Source organism: Tetranychus urticae, chromosome 2 (genome assembly GCF_039701765.1).
Source record: "Tetranychus urticae isolate SD_2017Ah chromosome 2, NJAU_TeUrti_SD_1.0, whole genome shotgun sequence".
NCBI lineage: Eukaryota > Metazoa > Arthropoda > Arachnida > Trombidiformes > Tetranychidae > Tetranychus > Tetranychus urticae.
Genome location: NC_142959.1, coordinates 18,676,342 through 18,697,121, shown reverse-complemented (window position 1 = coordinate 18,697,121; position 20,780 = coordinate 18,676,342). Strand labels below are relative to the sequence as shown.

Sequence of the window (20,780 nt, the reverse complement as noted above, 5' to 3'; positions counted from 1 at the left end):
GATTGTTTCTTAAAACTGCCATCAACAATAGTATCCAAATGACAAGGTGAACATGAAGGAAGTACAATCTAATTAATCAAACCTGGAAGTAAATGCTGGTCCAGTTGGCTATATTTTTAAATTTATGTCCAATTGTACTTTAAACTCTCTAATTAATCCAAATCTCAATAAATTTATACTGAATTGTAAAAAATTAACCAAACTCATAGAGTCTATAATAAATAAAAAGTATAATTAATATAACTTGATTGTGTATGAAAATTAATTATATTACAAAATCATTGTTCAAATGAAACACAATTGTCACGTTTGAAAACTAATTGAAACAAATGGACAAAAACGGATGAAAATTCATTTCTTTCAAATTAACACTCTGATCGTTTGTAGAGACATAAAAATTGCGTTCATTAGTGCGATTTTAAAGTTTCTCTGATCACCAGTTTTGGAGAAAAATGAGTTCGAAGTTGAAACTTCGATCGCGATTTATACAATTATGAAATGAGACATTTTCCTGTAACTTACTTTCCTCATGTTAATTTGAATGGCAAACCAGAAAATGCACTTTGTTGCATGAAATAAAGTTTTGTGTTCTTGTAAAACAGATAAGTTCGATTTTCGTTTGAATCGACCCATTTCTGTGATCGGAAGAGTTAGCAAGCTGAAACTTATTTCTGGCCCGTAAAAATGATTTGTCCACATGATGGAGTGGTTTTTGATCTCAATTTAACAACGGTTCTCTTGCTTTTGGCCAATAGATTCGAAACTTTGAACATCAATATTTCGAGAATGGCATAACCTAAAATCATCATTCCTTTACCAATTTAATCCTTTACTAATGTATAATTCAATAAATTTTGTCAATTCTCCGTAGGCGCATTCGAGCGATGATTTTTAGACTCTAAATATGCAAGCAACAACTTATTTAACTAACTAAACTCATATTAAACCATTTCTTGGTAAATAAAGCAATTTTCTGGTTAAACCTGCAAATGAAATGCAAAGAATGCTGCCAAAAGACTCGAATATTAGAGATGAGAATCGAGACTTAGTGATATTTGTAGGGGCATAAAAACTGCGTTCATTGGTGCGATTCAAAATTCTCTCCGATCACTCGTTTTTGAGAAAAATGAGTTCGAAGTTGAAACTTCGATTGCTCTTTGTACAATTATGGAAACAGATTTTTTCATGAAACTAATTTTCATTAGGTAAATTTTAATGGCGAATCCGAAAATGCACTTTATTACATGAAATAAAGTTTTGTTTTTCCGTAAAACGGATAAGTTTGATTTTCATTCAAATCGATATATTTCTGTGACCGGAAGGGTTAAACACCTCAAACTTAGGATTCGTCCATAAAAATAACTTGCACACATCATAGATTGAATCATTTTTTCAAGCTATCAACAGTTCTCTTGCTTTTGGCCATTAGACTCGAAACTTTGAACATCAATATTGCGAGAATGACATAACCGCAAATCATGATTTTTAGACTGAACATTAGATTTTATTGTGAGCTATAATATAATATGAAATAATATCACAAAAATTAGAGCCAACTCATTTGATAATGACCATTATACTAACACATAATGAGTAGTCATTTATTTTTGTCAATCTAGTATAAAATTTGACAATCTAGGTAATGTGATGTTATAACTTTTTTCGTAGTCTCTTAAATTATCTAAAACCTTAATTATTTCATAGCCCATGATAAAATCTTGTGTTTGTTCAAAGAATGAGGATTGTAGGTTAGGCTATTCTCGAAATATAAAGGCTCAAAGTTTTAAGGCCAATGGTCCAAAATTAAGAGAACTGTAGATAAGTTGAAAAATTGATTCAATCTATGATGTGTGCAAGCTAATTTTATGGACGAATCCTAAGTTTAAGGTGTCTAAGTCTTCCGGTCACAGAAATATGTCGATTTAAATGAAAATCGAACTTATCCGTTTTACAGAAAAACCAAACTTTATTTCATGTGACAAAGTGCATTTTCTGGTTTACCTTTGAAATTAACATAAGGAAAATAAGTTTCACGAAAAAGTCTGCTTTCATAAATGTACAAATAGCGATCGTAGTTTCAAATTTAACCTCGATTTTCACGAAAACTGTCCATCGCATGAACTATTTATTAGCATTAATAGACTCAGTTTTTATGTCCCTACAAATACCACTAAGTCTCGATTCTCATCTCTATATTCGAGTCTTTTGGCAGCATTCTTTGCATTTCATTTGCAGGTTTAACCAGAAAATTGCTTTATTTACCAAGAAATGGTTTAATATGAGTTTAGTTGGTTAAATAAGTTGTTGCTTGCATATTTAGAGTCTAAAAATCATCGCTCGAATGCGCCTACGGAGAATTGACAAAATTTATTGAATTATACATTAGTAAAGGATTAAATTGGTAAAGGAATGATGATTTTAGGTTATGCCATTCTCGAAATATTGATGTTCAAAGTTTCGAATCTATTGGCCAAAAGCAAGAGAACCGTTGTTAAATTGAGATCAAAAACCACTCCATAATGTGTAAAAATCATTTTTACGGGTCTGAAATAAGTTTCAGCTTGCTAACTCTTCCGATCACAGAAATGGGTCGATTCAAACGAAAATCGAACTTATCTGTTTTACAAGAACACAAAACTTTATTTCATGCAACAAAGTGCATTTTCTGGTTTGCCATTCAAATTAACATGAGGAAAGTAAGTTACAGGAAAACGTCTTCTTTCATAAATGTACAAATCGAGATCGAAGTTTCAACTTCGAACTCATTTTTCTCCAAAACTGGTGATCAGAGAAACTTTAAAATCGCACTAATGAACGCAATTTTTATGTCTCTACAAACGATCAGAGTGTTAATTTGAAAGAAATGAATTTTCATCCGTTTTTGTCCATTTGTTTCAATTAGTTTTCAAACGTGACAATTGTGTTGAATTTGGCTTTTTAGTAACATCCGATATCGAAGTACATGATCTTAGCTATACTCTTCATCCACGTAGACCCTTACAATAATTAGTTGTGAAGCCTGAATATCTTGTATGTATTTGAGGCCTGATTTTCATGAAACTGTTGAATCTATTATTTTTTTCACACTTCACAACTATTAACATTGCCATGAGTGAACTGTTTGGACTGTCAACTGAATATTCAACTGATTGACCATTTAATTGCGATGAAAATCAATTTAATTGTTTTAACTTATTAGATTCAAAAGGACAAGATAATAAAAAATTGGCAAATTGCTGTTAACGGAAAATTGTTTAATAAATAACAAGGCAATGACAAACAACCAATTTTTTATTTTAATAAATTCTCCTCCTTCTTCGTGTTCTTTTCACTCCTTTTTTTCGTCTTTTCTCGTATTTCTGATCGTTACTTTTCTCACTTTCACCCATTTTCATGTTTATCATCATTTAAATAATCTCATTCAGCTAAACATTCATCTACAACAATCATTAATTCAAAGTGATCTTCAGATCTGGAAGGGACAAAATAAAACATCAATTCTGTGTTTCTGTGCAAATCAAGTGTAAAAACTGTTCAATTGAAGATCACCATTTCCCATTGTTTATTATTCCCTTTCATCTTTTAATCAAAGTTTAACCAGCCATAATTTAACCATGAAATTCAAAGAGAACACTGTAATTTCAGGAATCTCTGGAAGATATCCTGAATCAGACAGTATTGAAGAGTTTTGGACTAAATTATTGAAAGGAGTTGAATTATACACTGCTGATGATCGCCGTTGGCCATTGGGTAAGTTTACAAAACTATTACCAAATATAACTCTTAAATTCAACAAAACCTAATTTAAACCAGACTTGATTACTTCTAAATTAGATTTGCTAAATCAAAAGTTGATCATTAAACATGTGAAATAATTGCTCTATGTTTGAATGTTACAATATAAGCCAATATTTCAATTCAATTACAATAAATAGTTGAATATCTTTAGGAAATGATAGACTAAAATAATAAATTAACTTGAGCGAGAAATTGATTTTGCATTTTCATTTTACCAATTGTTGAACACAATTTAAAGCCGATCGATTTGGTCATTTAATTGAAGCTTTTACTGATCTTTTCACTTCGGTTTTGCGTGTTTCTGATACAATTAAATGATTGAAACCAATAGATGAGTTAATTGAAATTTAAGTGAAATATTGCATTAAGTGACTTGACAGTCGAGTCAAACTGTCGATAGATCTGAGTTGGTGGAAAATCAAATCAAATCTGACTAATTGTTGAAGCTCGTTGATTTTCTCATTCATTAGCCACAGAATAATAATTAGTCTATTCAATGAAACACGGAAAATATCATCACATTACTTAATTACAGTTCATTCAATTGATTAGTATTTTGTTTTAATCATTGTTAATTTGTGTTCAACATTTCACTTTTAACCAAATTTTCTTAAAATTGCGTGATCTTGACAAACCTAATTTTCACTTGCAATCCCATCATATTAATTACAATTTGCTCATTTTGAATGACAATTGATGACAAGTGTAATTACTGGGTGATAATACAATCGACCATAAATAATAATAATAATCCTTGAGAGGCAAAATTATAATTCATTTTACCTTCCATATTGACCAGGATGACCCTAAAAATGAATTTTATGGCTTTAAGTCCAATACTTCCTTATTTGACCCAAACACTTTCACTGTTAACCTTAATCTTGACAATTATTGGACAGTTAATCAATCTTTTAGGTCAAAATTTAACTAATAAACAATAGCAAACAAAATAACTCATCTTTAGATCATAATTTGAGTCAATTCAATCCGATTCCGACTTTTAATTTACATGGTTTTTGAAATACATTTGTAAAAGCCTTTTAGTTTTGAGTACAATTTTGAATCCAAATGAATTACAATTGCCAATAAACTTCAAAGTGATCATTATAAGATTAAGAATATCCTAATTGTCAGAAGGTTATTTACAATTTTAACCCAACACTAATCAATCACAATTGACATTCATTTTTATTTTAGCCTTGATTGAATTTGATGGAAACAGAGTTTTCAATTATGAGAACAGGTTTCAGATTACATTGATTCGGACAATTAATTTACAAAGACACTCAAACTGTTTGCATTTAAATACGGAAATTTGTGTATTTAGGCGGAATAATTGATTAATTGGAATTAAATTTTGCACTTACCTTAGCCAGGTGTTAATTAACTCTTCTTTTGTTTTCAGGTTGCATGAATTTACCTCGTTTTACGGGTAAACTGAAAGACATATCTCGACTTGATGCCGAGTTTTTTGGTGTTAATCCAAAAGAAGCCAACTTTATGGATCCTCAAATAAGGATACTTCATGAGGCAATTTACGAAGCCATTTGGGATTCAGGTAATATTTTCAAAGTCACTTTAATCAAACAACTGATCCAATTTTGTGCCAATTGTCATTTAATTACTTGGACTTAATGGTAACACAGCAATTTTTCATCTCGTATACCCTCAAGTTTATCCTTGAAAATACCAATTAGTAGTCAATGGCAATTCATTTATAAATAGATTAAGTTGTTTATTAATAATTGATATGCTTGGCTTGTCACTTTAAAATCCATAATTCTGATGAAGAAGCATCGGTAAAACATGATTGTATAATTATATTCTTGAATTCATTTCTCATCAAGGTGTGAGTCCAGACTCATTACGAGGAAGTAAAACTGGCTTCTTTGTTGGTTACTGTTACGATGATACATTGATTGCTCTTCGTGAGGACGAATCAAACCCTCCTGAATATTTGGAGCTTGGTGTGGCCAGAATATCTTATGCATTTGATTGGAATGGACCGGCAATACTGATTGATACAGCATGTGCATCAAGTTTTTCCGCTCTTAACCAAGCTTTATTATCAATCATCTCTGGTGACTGTGACCAGGCCATTGTTGCTGGTGTTGGTATTCAACTGTGGCCCAACACATCGGCTGCCTTCCACCAGTTGAACATGCTTTCAGACGATGGTAAATCCAAGTGTCTTGATTCCTCGGCTGACGGTTATTGTCGATCTGAAGCTGTTGTTGCCATGTTTGTACAGAAAGAATCAGTTTCTAAACGAATCTATGCTCGAATCCTTGATTGTCAAACCAATTGTGATGGTTACAAACCAGAAGGAATAACATTTCCAAAATATGAGACTCAATTGAGTCTAATGCAATCAATTTACAATTCACTGGGAATCGATCCATTGACCATTGATTATGTTGAAGCTCATGTAACGGGTACCAAAGCGGGTGATCCAGTCGAATCATCTGCTTTGGTTAAAGCATTGAGACCCAATTCAGACAAAACTCTGTTAGTAGGTTGTCTCAAGTCAAACATGGGTCACAGTGAAGGTGCATCAGCTCTTTGTGCAATCACAAAGGTGGTCAAGATATTTCAAAATGGTTTGATTCCTCCAAATATAAACTTTAATGAACCTAATCCATTCATAGAGTCACTGATTAAAGGAGTTATTAAACCAGTCTTGGAAGTAACTCCTTATGAAAAGGATTTAATTGCAGTCAACTCATTTGGCTTTGGTGGTGTCAATGTTCATTCAGTGTTAGCTGCCAACCCTAAACGGACTACAGTTAAAGACAAATTGTTGAGTGACAAATCAATTCCTCGTTTAGTTAACTTCAACAATCGAACCATTCAGGGTTTGACTGAGATTGAAAATTTCATCCAAACTTACAAAGGTAAATTAACTTGTGATCTATTAGCTTTGCTAAATGATGTTAGCAAAATTGAACCAGAAACTGGTTTAAAACATCGAGGATACTTGCTTTTGGACAACAATCAATCAATAATAATGTCTGATTACGGGGAAACTGAGCGTCGGAAGCCTCTTTGGATAGTTTTCCCTCCTTTATTCAGTTACTCTGTTGACTTAAATCTAAGTCGCCAGTTAATGTCAATCCCAATCATTCATGAAAAGATAAAATCTTTCAATTCCGTGTTGACTCCTTTCGGTATTAACCTGATTGAGTTGCTTACTCAAGAAAACGGTAAATCATCACGAGAACTTGTAACATCATTAGTATCAATGGTTGCAACTCAAATGGCACTATTTGAGTTCATCAAGTTATTGGAGTTACAACCTGACGGTATAATGGGTCATTCATTGGGTGAGATTGCTGCAGCGTATGCTGATCAATGTCTAACCGGTGAACAAGCGTTACTGGTTGCCTACTGGATTGGTGTTACTTGTTCCCAATCAATCAACAAATCAGGTGCAATGGTCAAGATCAACCTCGACTGGGAAGAAATTGAATCTTTAAAACCAAGTGACGTTGAACTATCATCATTGGACTCAAAATCATCAACAATAATCACAGGTCCAGCTGACTCGATTAGTGCATTTGTACAGAAACTTGAAGCCAAGTATGAAAAAGTCAACTGTAAATGGTTAGACTCGTTTAAAATACCATTCAATTCATCAATTATGGAATCAATAACTGCTTCTGTTGCTACCAAATTGTCACCCATTTTAACCAACTGTAAACAACGCTCCGACGCTTGGTTGATAACTTCAGCTCAACCTAAACGTTGGGATGATTATGATTGTCAATACATAACAGCAAATTATTTCATCCGATTGTTGAAGTCTCCGAGTTACTTTTATGAAGCCTCAACATATTTACCAACCAATGGCATCTTCATTGAAATGGGTTCATCTCAATGGACATTGGATGTTTTGTCTGATAAATTGGGCTCTTCATCAATGAGAATGTCAATATTGGGCCATGAAATTGACAATTCATCAACAAATTATCAACAAGGAATTTTGTCCATTTTCAAATCAATTGGTGAGATTTATATTGCTGGACATAACCCATCAATTGAAAAGCTTTATCCAACTGTAAAGTATCCAGTTTCTCGTGAGACACCTTCAATTGGACATCTACTTCAATGGGACCATTCAACATCATATTTAGTCACTAAATTTCCTCAATATTATACTTTACAACAGAAAGATTTAGAGACAATTGTTGATCTAATGAATCCTGAGTGGAAATTTATTCGTGGCCATTGTATTGATGGACGTATTTTGTTTCCAGCAACTGGTTACCTCTACATTGTTTGGTGTAACATTGCTTACAAATTGGGTGAATATTGTCCAGATAATTTACCGATTGAATTTTTCGATGTTAAACTTTACCGAGCTACAATTATAAGCCTAAATTCACCAGCTAAATTTACTGTTTATGTCAATGAGAAGGGCGATCATTTTACAATCAAGGAAAGTGACACCATTTGTGCGACAGGCAGATGGAGGATCCCAAAACAAGCCAATTACAAATTTAAAAATGCTCTGGTTCATCGACCAATCAAAGACAATGCTATCACTCTTGGACCCAAAGATATTTATAAAGAGTTTCGTGTTCGTGGTTACGATTATGGAGATTCATTTCAGGGTTTAACTGAAGCTCTATCCGATGGTAGTTGGGGTCGAATCAAGAAGACGACTCATTGGATTAGTATGGCTGACTCTTGTTTACAAATATCACTGCTTGGCTCATCAGATCGTAAATTGTATTTACCAAATTATATGGAATACGTTTTCATCAATCAAAAGGTTACATTAGAATCAATTGAATCTTCAAGACGATCAGCACCTCAAGGAACACAGGGAACAATTGACATTTATTTTGATAGAGATGCCAATATCGGTGCTGCTCCAGGCCTACTTATTAAAGGAGCTAAAGCTTCTCCGGTTGGTCGTCGTCAAGATACTCAGATTGCTCGTCTTGAGACAACAATGTTTACTCCTTATGATCAATCGATTTCATTGACAGCAAAGACTTCAATTGGATTGGATTCCTATTCAAAATATTGTTCTCAGTGCATTGAGAATCTTCGAACTGAATCTCCGATTGATGATGAGGAGACAATTAAACGAATGTTGTCAATCAAAGATGAATCTCATACATTATTAAATATCCTTTACTTGGCTTGTACAACAGCAACAACTGACGACAATCAAAATACAGTTAAAGATGGTAAAGGTGAATTTAGACGTCTCATTGAAACGAATCGTAAATTTTTAGTCAAAGACATGTTGATGAAGGAACCACTAAAAGCATGCTTGGAGCCGCAATTGTCCATAATTGGTGAAAATATTTCATTGAAGCAAATTGCAGTTTCAGACATTAATTTTTCAATCGACTCTCTTTCGGATGTTATCAATGATTACTTCAATTTCATTGGGATTCGGTCAACAACAACATTTGCAGTTCCTGAGTCTTTATTTGCCTTTGTTGAAACAAATGGTCCTAAAGTTATTCAATTTCATAATGATTTCAAGCGAATGAGTGATATTCATTCATCTGATTTGATTGTACTGCGAGATGATCAAGTTAATTTCAACTTTCAAAATCTATTGCCTGCTGATGTTACATTTAAATTGAAAGAAACACTGGAAGTCACTCATGAGTGCTTAAAGGATGGCGGTTTTATTTTGTTTATTACTAGAAGTAAATTGTCATTAGTTGAACAACAATTAGATTCAATGATAGCACAAAATGAGTTTAAATTTAAAGACATTGAAAGTCTAGAGTCAACATTCAAGGAAACAGGGTTCACTTTGATTGCAACCAAACATGTAACCAAAGAAGGATGGATTTCGATTCTTGCACGAAAATGTGTTCCATCCGAAGGTTCGGCTTTCTCAACTATTCGAGTTACCATGAAAAATTATGATTGGGTCACTGAATTGAAAGAAAAGCTGATTGAAAAGGACAATAAGGTTTGGTTAGTTGGAACAGGATCGACAAATGGTATTCTTGGGTTAACAACTTGTCTCCGTAAAGAGCCAAGGGGTAACCTATTGAGATGCTTATACTATCCAACAAAGGAAGAAGACGAAGAAATTGAAATTCCAGATGAGATTCTTGAAAAGGATTTGGCGTTCAACATAATAAATGGAGATTGTGTTGGAACTTTATCATCACAGCTACTGGAAGATGTCGATGAGTTTAAAGTTGATGCTAAAGATCGTTACATTGATGTCAAAACAAAAGGAGATTTATCTTCATTCCGATGGTTCCAGGCTCAATTTGACACTTGGCCATCTCCATTACCTGTTGAATCAATGAAAAATAACGTTGATATGATTAGTGTTTATTACGGATCACTTAATTTCAAAGATGTTATGGTTGCTTCAGGAAGGATTCCAGTCAATGCTTATCCACAGAATCATTATCAACTGGTTGAATCTCATGTAGGAATGGAGTATTCCGGTATTGATGCTAATGGTGATAGAGTTATGGGAATTTGTGTTGGTGGTTCAATTGGTACTTCAATAATGATCGATTCAAGATTTTACAGAATGAAAATCCCTGATAATTGGACTCTTGCTGAGGCAGCAACAATCCCTGTCGTTTATTTTACCGCTTACTATGGTTTAATCATTAGAGGTAATTTGAAACGCGGTGAATCTGTCTTGATTCATGCTGGATCAGGAGGAGTTGGTCAAGCTGCAATTTCAATCTGTCTTGCAATGGATTGTACAGTGTTTACAACGGTTGGAACTCAAGCTAAGAGAGATTTTATCAAACAACGATATCCAGCAATTGATGATGATCATATTGCCGATTCTCGATCAACATCATTTGAAGAGCAAATTATGAAAGTAACAAATGGTCATGGGGTTGATTTAGTTCTTAATTCACTGGCTGAAGATAAATTCAAAGCTTCGATTCGATGTCTTGCTGATTGCGGACGTTTTATTGAGATAGGAAAATATGATTTGGTTCAAGACACTAAGATTGGTAAGCAATAAATTTATTAATACTAATTATTATAACACTTTTGGTTACAAAGTAAAATGGTTTTACATGGTTTACAAAGGACAGTAATTAAGCCCATTATTCTGTTGACTAATCATAATTCTTAATCTTGTTACAGATTCAACAATATTAGACCATAACAAATCATATCACGCATGTTGTTTAGCCCATCTTCAAGACGATGTTTTAACCAAAAATCCTGTGCGAGGTAAAGCAATTTGGGATTCAATTCAACTAATGATCGAAAACGGTATCAAAACTGGTGAAGTTAAGCCTTTGCCGATTACAATATTCGAGAGTGATCAAATTGAAGAAGCTTTCCGTTATATGGCAAGCGGTAAACACTTGGGTAAAGTGTTGATCAAAATGCGGGATGAGAAAACAGAGCCGATCCCACGACCAAAGATATTACCTGCCATTGGTCAAACCTTTTTCCGTCCTGATAAATGTTATATAATTACTGGTGGATTGGGAGGATTAGGGTTAGAGTTGGCTCACTGGATGATCAAAAGATGCGCAACCAAACTCATATTGACATCTAGGCGAGGTCCTCGAGAGCCTTATCAACACCTTATGTTGGACCGACTTCAGAAAGATCAATTTTTCAATACAAAAATAATTGTTTCCAATGAAGACTGTCAGACGATTGAATCAGTTAAACGTTTATTGAAACAAGCTTCTTCTCTTGGTCCGATTGGGGGTATTTTTCATCTAGCAATGGTTCTTAAAGATGCTTTGTTTGAAAATCAAACTATTTCAACTTTCGAAGAAGTTATAACACCTAAAGCATTATCTGGACTATATCTTGATCAAATAACTCGTTCAATGGGACTTGATTTAGATTATTTTGTGTGTTTTTCATCCGTTTCATCGGGTAAAGGTAATCCTGGTCAATCTAATTATGGATTTGCTAATTCTTCTCTTGAAAGGATTTGTGAAAAACGTCGAGCTGATGGATTGCATGGATTAGCCATACAATGGGGGGCTTTGGGTGATGTAGGTGTTGTTGCTGAGCTGATGGGAGGAAATGATATCAACATTGCGGGAACAAATCCTCAGCGGCTTCCATCAATATTCGAAACGCTTGATAAATTCTTGTTAACTTCTAACCCAGTTGTTTCATCAATTGTATTAGCTGACAAACGAAGAGCGGCTAATGCAGGGAAAGAATCATTATTACGAGTGATTTGTCACATTCTTGGTGTTAAAGATCCATCCAAACTTGATCCTGAATCAACCTTAAGTGATTTGGGGCTCGATTCATTGATGGCTGTTGAAATTAAACAAGGTTTAGAACGTGATTATAATCTTGTTTTATCCACTCAAGAAATTCGTAATATTAAGATAAAAGATATACCTGGAATAGAAGAAAGAAAGAAGACAATGATCGAAAATGGAGGTGGAAAAGAAGGGTCAGCTGACGGCAATGAAAATGGATTGACTGATGCTGCTATGTCGTTATCGATTGATCCATTAACCATACCAAATGATATTTTCGTACCTTTAACAATTCGTAATGGCTCTTGTGTACTTTACTTCCCTCCTATTGAAGGAAATTTCATGTCGATTAAACCCGTTCTTGAGTATATTATGAGACCAATAACTGGAGTTAATTGGACAGCTGATTGTATTAAATATGAATCAATTCAACGAGTAGCTGAATATTATGTTAACCAAATACGTGAAAAGTATCCCAATGAGGCACAATTTGATTTGGTTGGTTATTCATTTGGTGGTCTAGTAGCTATGGAAGTAGCCATGCAATTGCAGCAGAAATTTGGTACCCAAAGTGCGAACAGATTAGTTTTACTTGATGCATCTCCTGATCTACTCCAAGCCCGAGCTCGGTCATTGATTAAGCGAGAACAGGTTGTGGATGAGAATGAAGCTCATGTCAACTGGCTCGTTGGATTTTCATCGCTGTTCGTCCCAGTTGAATCAAGTGATAAACTGAAGACACAGTTGTTAAATTTAAAAACGAAACAAGAAAGATGCCAATTCATGTCCGAAATAATCTCAAAAGTATCCGCATTTAAATGTGATGGAGATAAACTTTCCCAGGCAGCTGATCATCATTTCCATAAAATCAAATTGGCTTACTTCTATAAGGTTGAGAAAAAGTTCACTGGTGATTTGGTTCTCATTCGATGCACAGAGCCAGAAGAGGAAGACGCTGAAGAATTTTCAAATCCAGATTATAATTTATCCAAGGTAAATATTACTAAACAATACTAATAGGTTATTAGGGAATAATTACAGTACAAAATAAATCCCAATTTTTTGTCAACGGCTTTAAAACAGCAAAAGTGTCTCCCCCTTGTTGTTGGATTAAGATTTTAGGAAAACCGTTAAACCGATAAATTCAAAATTCTTTGTTTTTGACAAACCTAATTCATTGTTAATTAACATCTTTTCATTGTTTCCGCGATAAAATCTAATTTATTTTTTTCTCTATTTCAGTATGTTAATGGTAAAGTAACAGCATATCGAGTCCAAGGAAACCACAAATCATTCCTAAGTGAATATTGTGAACAAGTTGGATCCTACCTTGATTCATCTCTCAACTATCTAACCTTTGCTTGATTTCCTTGATAAACCATTTTAAATTGTGAACTAATTTACATAATTATATTATCTATTCCTTAAGGTAAGCATTTATGTATACAAGTATTAACCAAATTATCAATTCTTGCATTTGTTACCGTTTTTTATTGTAAACACTCATGTAACTTGAATTTTCTTGTTTCTCATCTTTTCTTGCAATAATAACATAAAATTACATTGAAAAAAATGAAAAGTTAAAAATTATATTCACACTTATGTTTCAAAACGATTAAACTGTTGAAAGAAATTACAAGTAAATTTGAATTATCACAAAATCACATCGATGAATAGTTTAAAAAGTGTAACATGAATTGAGAGAAGCAAAAAGTGATGCCAGCTAATAATAATAATAAAACTAGCAATTGAATAAGATTAAGGATTGGTTTAATCTGTTATTGTATTTCAAGTTATTATTTATGTTTATCGTTGTGTGACTTTATTGTAACACTTAAGAATCAATAGTTAAGGTATCAATAGTCGAGTCGCGTTCGTATATAGTCTAACCATATTTCTCACCTATTATAATAAATATAACTTTACTTCCCACTTGACCTGGTAACAATGGATTAGACCAAAGTTTACAAAAGAGGCTCACTACCTTTGCTTTCCTCTTCACCTTCCTCCATCTTTCCCTCTTTAACCTTCTTCTTCTTCCTCCTCAACAACTTGGCCATCATAACCATCGTTTTAAATCTTAAAATCTTGTATTTTAAAGTCTATTATGCCAAGTAAACTTGAAAAATTTCAATATTTTTTCACCCAACTTGGCAGCTTTACAAATCCATCCTAAATAACCATTGAAACCGTTTTCCTATTTTGTATCAACTCTCAATGGTTAATCTTCATCATCCCAATGATTATCATTATAATTATTCTCATTTAATCATCTTATATTGATTTTGATGAAAGAAGATGTTTGTTTTCAATGAAATTGGTTAACCGCAAGCGTTTATGATAAATATTAAGGTAAGCTTTTCAAAGTGTTTTTCAAGTGGATTTAAGTTTGGCCACTTTAAACAGATATTAATATTGAATTGTTGACTTATCAATGTAAAATTGTTGAATAGTAAATGTTATTTGTTGATAAATTGTCTCGACATGATACTTTACAGCAAATTATCATAACAATAAGAGTAAAATCAACACAAAAGTATTGTTATTGAAAAGACACCCAAAGGAGCATCATTTTGATGGTTAAACCTAAAGGATCATCTTCATCTGTTTACTGGTTAACAATGTATTTAGAGTTAACCATTTCTCCTGGTTAATGGTATCATTGATATCATTTCAATTACAAATGATCATTGATCAAGTATCCGGTCATTTTAGGTGTAGATTGATGCGTTTGAGGAAAAAAAAGTTTACATTAAAATTTTATAAATTGATTTATTTTCCTCCCAATCGTTAGCATAAATCATCGGGAAAATGGTCAACAATGAGCGACCATTAAAAGGATAACGATTAAAATGTCCAATTTGAAAGGTTTTTCAATGAAACCAACATTGAATGTGAAAAAATTGATATTTGCTGAAAATCATCTTACATTAATCTGCATTTAATTAGATTTGATGATTGTAAAAATTCTGATCCTCTAAGTTGATAAAAATGGTAACCAATATTGAAAGGAAATAATGATAATAATGGGTTGAATAGAGAGTGAATAAGTTGGTTTTGTCAATCAATTAAATTATAGCTGATTGAATCTAAAAGTTAAAGGCATTTTGATTCAATGGCTTTTGTTAACAATCAAATTAACCGACCAAACAAACCAAAAGTGACATTAACGCATCAACATTATCATGATTAACTGACAATTTTAATGTTTTTAGGTCGAAATTCGTGTTTAAAAACAATCATAAAAACTGAAATGCTAAAATTATTAGAGACAATTTAACAAAATTGAAAAAGGCGCTTCTTGAGTGGCTACTTGGCGCTCACTTTTGTTGCTTAACATCTGATTTATGCAAGTCACAATGAAAATTATTCAACTTGTTCATCGTAATTATTTTAATCAATTAATTTTGATAATTCAGCTATTCTGTTACTCATAATCTGTAAGTAAGTAATTGTTTCTTCCTTTAATTCCCAAATCTAATCGAAAAACCTTTTGTCTCCAATTTAGCAAGTGATGGAGTTGGCTTTTAAGGATGGTTTCCTTTACTGTTTTCATTGGATTTGGTCAGAAGATCTTTTAACCCAAAAATGCTACAAGTACGATTAACAATTTGGTTGGAGATACATTGATGTGAATCACTATCGGGGAGAAACATTTGAATTATCTACTCGGAAAGCTGATCAATCTCCTATGTTTCTGGTTATAGATGACATTGGACCTGTTTGCATGTCGATGGCGTAAGTAATAGCCTTATAGCCATTGATCTGTTACACGATTAGCTGTTATTGTAACAATGTAACAATGTTTATATCACAAAATCTGGTTTCTCTTTTTGGGTAACTGCAGATTAAAAGTGGATTATTTTTGTAACTCCTATTGGGTGCTCTATTCCGTTTCTCATTGGTCTCTTTCTAATGGATAAAGTCGATCATAAAATGGATTTATTTGTTCATCATCTTTCTTTTAATTTTCCTTCACAATTTATTCTTTGGTTCTTTTTTTTCTTTCCTTCCTTCGCCCCTTCTTTCTCCTTCTCTCTTCCTCCTCATTCATCCATCCTCCCACCCTGCCTCATCTAGCCTCTAACACTTTATGGTCTACTTGCTACATTTACTTGTATTATTTGACTGAGGGTAAATATAAATGAATCATTCTTCTCCTTTTTACTTTCTTTTCTTATTATTGTCATCATCATCATCATTTTCATCCTCATTGTTGAAGTTACAGTATCATAACAATGCAAACAGTCATCATCATTATCATCATCCTTCATATTCTCGCTCCTTTCTCTTGCCTTTCCATTCTAATTCATTTACCAGTTTTTCCAACTCGTGGTTTATTCACGTTTCACATGCTTTTACGCCTAAAAATATTCATTTTCTCATCATCTTTCATCCTTTTCTTCTTCCTCCTTATTCATCATTATCTTCGTCTTTTCATCATCTATCTGTTTCTATATAGCAATCCATTCCCTCTCTCGATCATCCATTTTCCCTGTTTCTCAACAGTTTTAATTTCATTCCCTTGAATATTATTTGCCTTTTTAATTTTACTCAATATTTATTTTTAATTGCTTCTGTTCCTTCCACATTCATTCATAACATTAACTCCCCATTTAGTACATTTAGAATAAGTTTATTATGCAAAATTAACTAACAATGAGTAAATCAAGATTATACTCAACATTTATAGTTTGATTTATGGGCGATCATTTGAAACTTTCAATTCTTAAATGAAATGAAAATCATTGAATTACAGCTTCTTCATCGCTTATTACCGTTTATATATGACCTTTTCAAATTGGACAATTGATATAACTAAATACTAAGCTTAATCAATTATTCATGGCTGTCAATAGTCAAGTTTAAGTCAGGTCAAAAGTCAGGTAATAATTGAATATAGAGACTATTAAATAAATTGTTCGTTAACAACTATTGATATGATGATTTGAAAAGCGAATCAAATTGAATAAAAATAATAATTGTCACCATTTTTTTATTACAGATTCCAATTGGATGTCATTTTATCGCCAGTTTTTAATACTTCCTGAAGTTTGTTATGGGACAAGAAGCGCAAAAAAAGTATAAAGTAAACATTTTAACTGTTCAACAACAATCGCATTTCCAGTTTTATTTCAATGCAAGTTTCATTCATTTTTATCACCTCACCAGACTATATCAATGTTTTTTAAACTTCAGTGAAACGTTAACCTCAAATTCATTGTCATTTATTTACCTTTACTTGAAAAACAGTCAATATCAATGAGCTAGCAAAAGTGTTAAAGAAAGCAGTGAATGATATGAATGAGACAAAGGATAAGACGAACGTTTGACAAGGTATTTAGTCCATTGTATTGACCCAAGAAAAGGTTAAACCTTGAAAAGTGTAAAGTGTTAAAGATGAAAGTTTAAGATGAAAAGAACCTAAAAGAAGAAGAAGAGGAAGAAGAAAGAGGAAGATGAAGATGAAGATGGCGAAAGTGAGATAATCCCGCCTTTTCTTTAATTAAACTCATTAAAGCGTAAGAAATAAGCCTTTGAATGTTGGAATCTTAAAGAGACCCGAAAATGATTGTAAGGCTTGTGAATGGGCTGAAAGAAGGTGTGGATCAGTGGTTGGTCATCTTTACCAAATAATGGTTATTGTGTATTACTGTGACTCTCAAGTAGCTAAGGTCACTTGAAAAGGCTACTTAAATCATGTAAAAACACTCAAAACTCAAGAGAACCGTTGATTCAATTGATTATTCAAATGGTTGTTGAATTCATTTTAAAATTTTAGTTGATTTATTTCGAGAAACTTGACTCTTAACATGTTGACAAGTTTTTTTTACATTGATTGTGTAAATTGACATTGGCAAAATTAAAAATGATGAAAAAATAGATTGACAAAAAATAACATTTCATATTGTTTGATATACATTTTGTGGCCTTAAACAGTTTGGTAAAAACTGATTTTGACCTTTTAGGTTTTTTTGGTATCATATAACTTATGATTCAATTGATTTTTTAATTTATTTGTTTGGTTGTATTGTGAAAAATATTAATTTATATTTGGTTCCTTTCTTTATGTACATAGATGATAAATTGTGTTGATTTGATTGGCCATTTATTATAAAGGTGTTATCCATGGATTATAATTGAATGGAAACTGTAATTGGTTCAATTGGATTGGAATCGGGATTGACATTGGTCCACATCTTTGATGGGTTTTAATATGCTTTTTAAGATGATCTTTACGACCAAATCTCTTTGAACATATTGAACAAGAGAAAGGCCTTAATCCACTGTGAATACGTTTATGTCGAGTCAACTCTTCATTTCTAGTAAACGTTTTGCCACAATTTTCATGATCACAAGCAAATGGACGTTCACCTGTTAATAAAAAGAGATAAAGATGCAAATCAATTAATTACTTAAATTCAAAGTGATTTAATGCTCTTCAAGATGTTGCATGACAAGAGTTCAACCGTCATTCACATTAATTTCAATCTAGTTGACAACAATGATGTACCGTTTACGTGCTTACGCTCAAAACCAAGAATCATGAGCAACATCGATGAACTTAATCTTAGACTTGCAAATAATTTCTAACATTTTTTATTCAACCAATTTGTAATTGATTAACGTGATCACATCGGTAAAAAACTATCAACAAAATGCACAGAAAGCTTTGAAATTAACGGAACAAGAAATTGAATTTACTCGGATTTCAAGCGTTTGTCGGATTGCTAGAGAACTAAAAGGCAAGTGCTTCAGAAACTGTATTGAATGGCAATTCATGATCAAGTAAAGATCAATGAATTAAAATTGGCTGCCATTGATTTGCTCACAACATCACTATAATAAAGGTTTTTGTGCGGCAAACTCATTGAATAACGGAGTTTAATTCTTATCATTCAAATTGACTGTCATGACTTTTGATGAATTTAAATTTACTGTACTAACCTGTATGAATCCTTATGTGTCCTTTGAGTTGTCCGTTATTTGAAAATGAAACTTGACAATGTGGACATTTAAACCTCTTTGGTCGTTGCTTTTTTTGCTGCATAATTGTGGCTGGTGAAGATGCATTTTGATGTTGATGATATTGATGTGGAGTAAACACATTTAAACAATTATAATATAGTTGATTCAATTGTGAGCAACATGGTGATGTTGATGATGGAGATGGCGATGATAGTGAAGACGAAGAAGACAAGGTTAATGGTTGAAATGATGAAGTCGATGAGTTTGACGAGGTTGATGAAGATGAAGATTGATCCCAGGGTCTAAAAATTTGTGCATGAACATCAACAACTGACATTGTGTAAAAAGACAGGGAAAAAAAGGATTATCAAAAATATTGAAATTGAATGTAAAAAATATAAATACTTGGTCCGAACACTTGAAAGTAAATGAAAATGGAAAAGTAAATACATTTTTGGGTTCCTTTTCACAAAGGTTTGGCCTATTTGAGCCTCACGAGTTACAAGGAGGAGCTACAAAGATCCTATAGCTAATAATAATATGATGATGAGGAGGATAAAGATGAGGATGGGGACCGAGATGACGGAGCACGACACTCACGTTTTCACAAATAAAAAGGCCTAACCATTGTATCAAATATAACTTTGGTTCCCACTTGACTTGACAACAATGGATTATCTTTAACGATGAAAACGCCAACCAAAAATTTACATTCCTATTTGCTTCATCATCTCCATTATCAGATGAACATTGTCTTCACCCCAATGCATTAACCAAAAACAGCGACTTTCCAGGTCCACCAAATAGCCTTAAATGTCACCTAATTTTTAAATGTTCAAGATGATTCAGTTTACTTTATTCAATGATCTAATTGTTGATTTGGATCACTTGTCAACATCCATCAATTTTCACCTTATTTTTTATCTTCACATTGGGTCAGGTTAGGTTAGGTTACATTGGACATGAAATTATGGACGGAAACTGATTACTATTTACTCACATATCAATATGTTTGTCCTAAATTGATTGTTAACAAATTGATTTATGACCTTCAACAAGGTAATCAACTAACTATAGAATTTACCTTTTCAATGAGCAAGAAAAATCTGTTTTATGTATCAATGTTATAAAGTAACTAGGATGAACACTTGAACATCTTAAGGAGTGTTTCTTATCGATGATTTATTCCAATTTTTTCTTATTGCTTCTTCATCACCTTATCGTTCCTTTTTCAACCATTTCAATTGTGATTTTGTACAGTTTTAATTTGTAATACTCAATTGTTGAAAACTCAGTTCAAAATACAATAAAGGGAAAAATTTGTACATTTTCATCCAATTTTTGCTCATTGATTTATTGACTCAATCTTGCTAAAGCTTTTTCATATTTTATCATCACATTTTTGGCCCAATTATTGGCAATTTGTTAAGCTCGACATCATTTAATAAACCAGACAACAATTAACAAATCTTGGATGACCATCAATAATCAAACGATTTATTGATTTAAACAAAACCCAAGACAAGCAAGACAATGTTATAATTTATTAGGATCATTGGATCCAGATCCCGATGAACAAGTGGCCACACAATCAAGCTAATCACGATTATGATCAAATACACCACCAATATAAAACTGATGATCTGACACACCATTAACATTTGACTCAACATTTAAGCGATCTCTACCAAAGATCGCGGATCCTATCAACCTAAATGGCTTGTACGGCCACCCAACTTTTTTGATGGTCCTCCTCTGTGGCGCTTATTGTGGTCTTACGGCACAAAATCGACTATTATTGAACTGTCA

At 32.8% G+C, this 20,780-nt stretch overlaps 2 protein-coding genes across 11 annotated transcripts; one reads left to right on the top strand and one right to left on the bottom strand.

The window, feature by feature from the left end:
* Positions 1-3,389: 3,389 nt before the first annotated feature.
* Positions 3,390-20,309, top strand: LOC107371829 (fatty acid synthase-like). Of its 10 annotated transcripts, none has more exons than XM_089267921.1 (10): positions 3,390-3,750; positions 5,204-5,356; positions 5,646-10,766; positions 10,903-12,995; positions 13,245-15,442; positions 15,511-15,740; positions 15,850-16,136; positions 16,762-16,888; positions 17,008-17,142; positions 18,082-20,309. In XM_089267921.1, the coding sequence occupies exons 1-5, from the start codon at positions 3,615-3,617 to the stop codon at positions 13,365-13,367; spliced, it is 7,626 nt and encodes a 2,541-aa protein (XP_089124047.1). In that variant the 5' UTR covers positions 3,390-3,614; the 3' UTR covers positions 13,368-15,442; positions 15,511-15,740; positions 15,850-16,136; positions 16,762-16,888; positions 17,008-17,142; positions 18,082-20,309. The 10 variants fall into 10 exon arrangements, with proteins under 10 accessions (XP_089124047.1, XP_089124051.1, XP_089124045.1 ...); XM_089267925.1 differs by having other exon boundaries at positions 13,245-15,446; positions 16,083-16,136; XM_089267919.1 differs by having other exon boundaries at positions 13,245-15,446.
* On the bottom strand, positions 18,115-19,308 carry LOC107371828 (uncharacterized). The gene is made up of 2 exons (XM_015939988.3): positions 18,951-19,308; positions 18,115-18,377 (listed from the first exon to the last, which is right to left on the bottom strand). Exons 1-2 carry the CDS (start codon positions 19,306-19,308, stop codon positions 18,115-18,117), a joined length of 621 nt encoding a protein of 206 aa, XP_015795474.2.
* Positions 20,310-20,780: the final 471 nt, after the last annotated feature.

What these genes read in the sequence shown, in the direction of transcription:
- LOC107371829 (XM_089267927.1), top strand. Translation starts at nt 3,615, where the DNA reads ATGAAATTCAAAGAGAACACTGTAATTTCAGGAATCTCTGGAAGATAT. An exon ending in CGAAGCCATTTGGGATTCAG is followed by an intron (nt 5,357 to 5,645) that starts GTAATATTTTCA and finishes TTTCTCATCAAG; the next exon opens with GTGTGAGTCCAGACTCATTA. An exon ending in GGTTCAAGACACTAAGATTG is followed by an intron (nt 10,767 to 10,902) that starts GTAAGCAATAAA and finishes ATCTTGTTACAG; the next exon opens with ATTCAACAATATTAGACCAT.
- LOC107371828 (XM_015939988.3), bottom strand. Translation starts at nt 19,308, where the DNA reads ATGTCAGTTGTTGATGTTCATGCACAAATTTTTAGACCCTGGGATCAA. An exon ending in ACACATAAGGATTCATACAG is followed by an intron (nt 18,378 to 18,950) that starts GTTAGTACAGTA and finishes TTTTATTAACAG; the next exon opens with GTGAACGTCCATTTGCTTGT.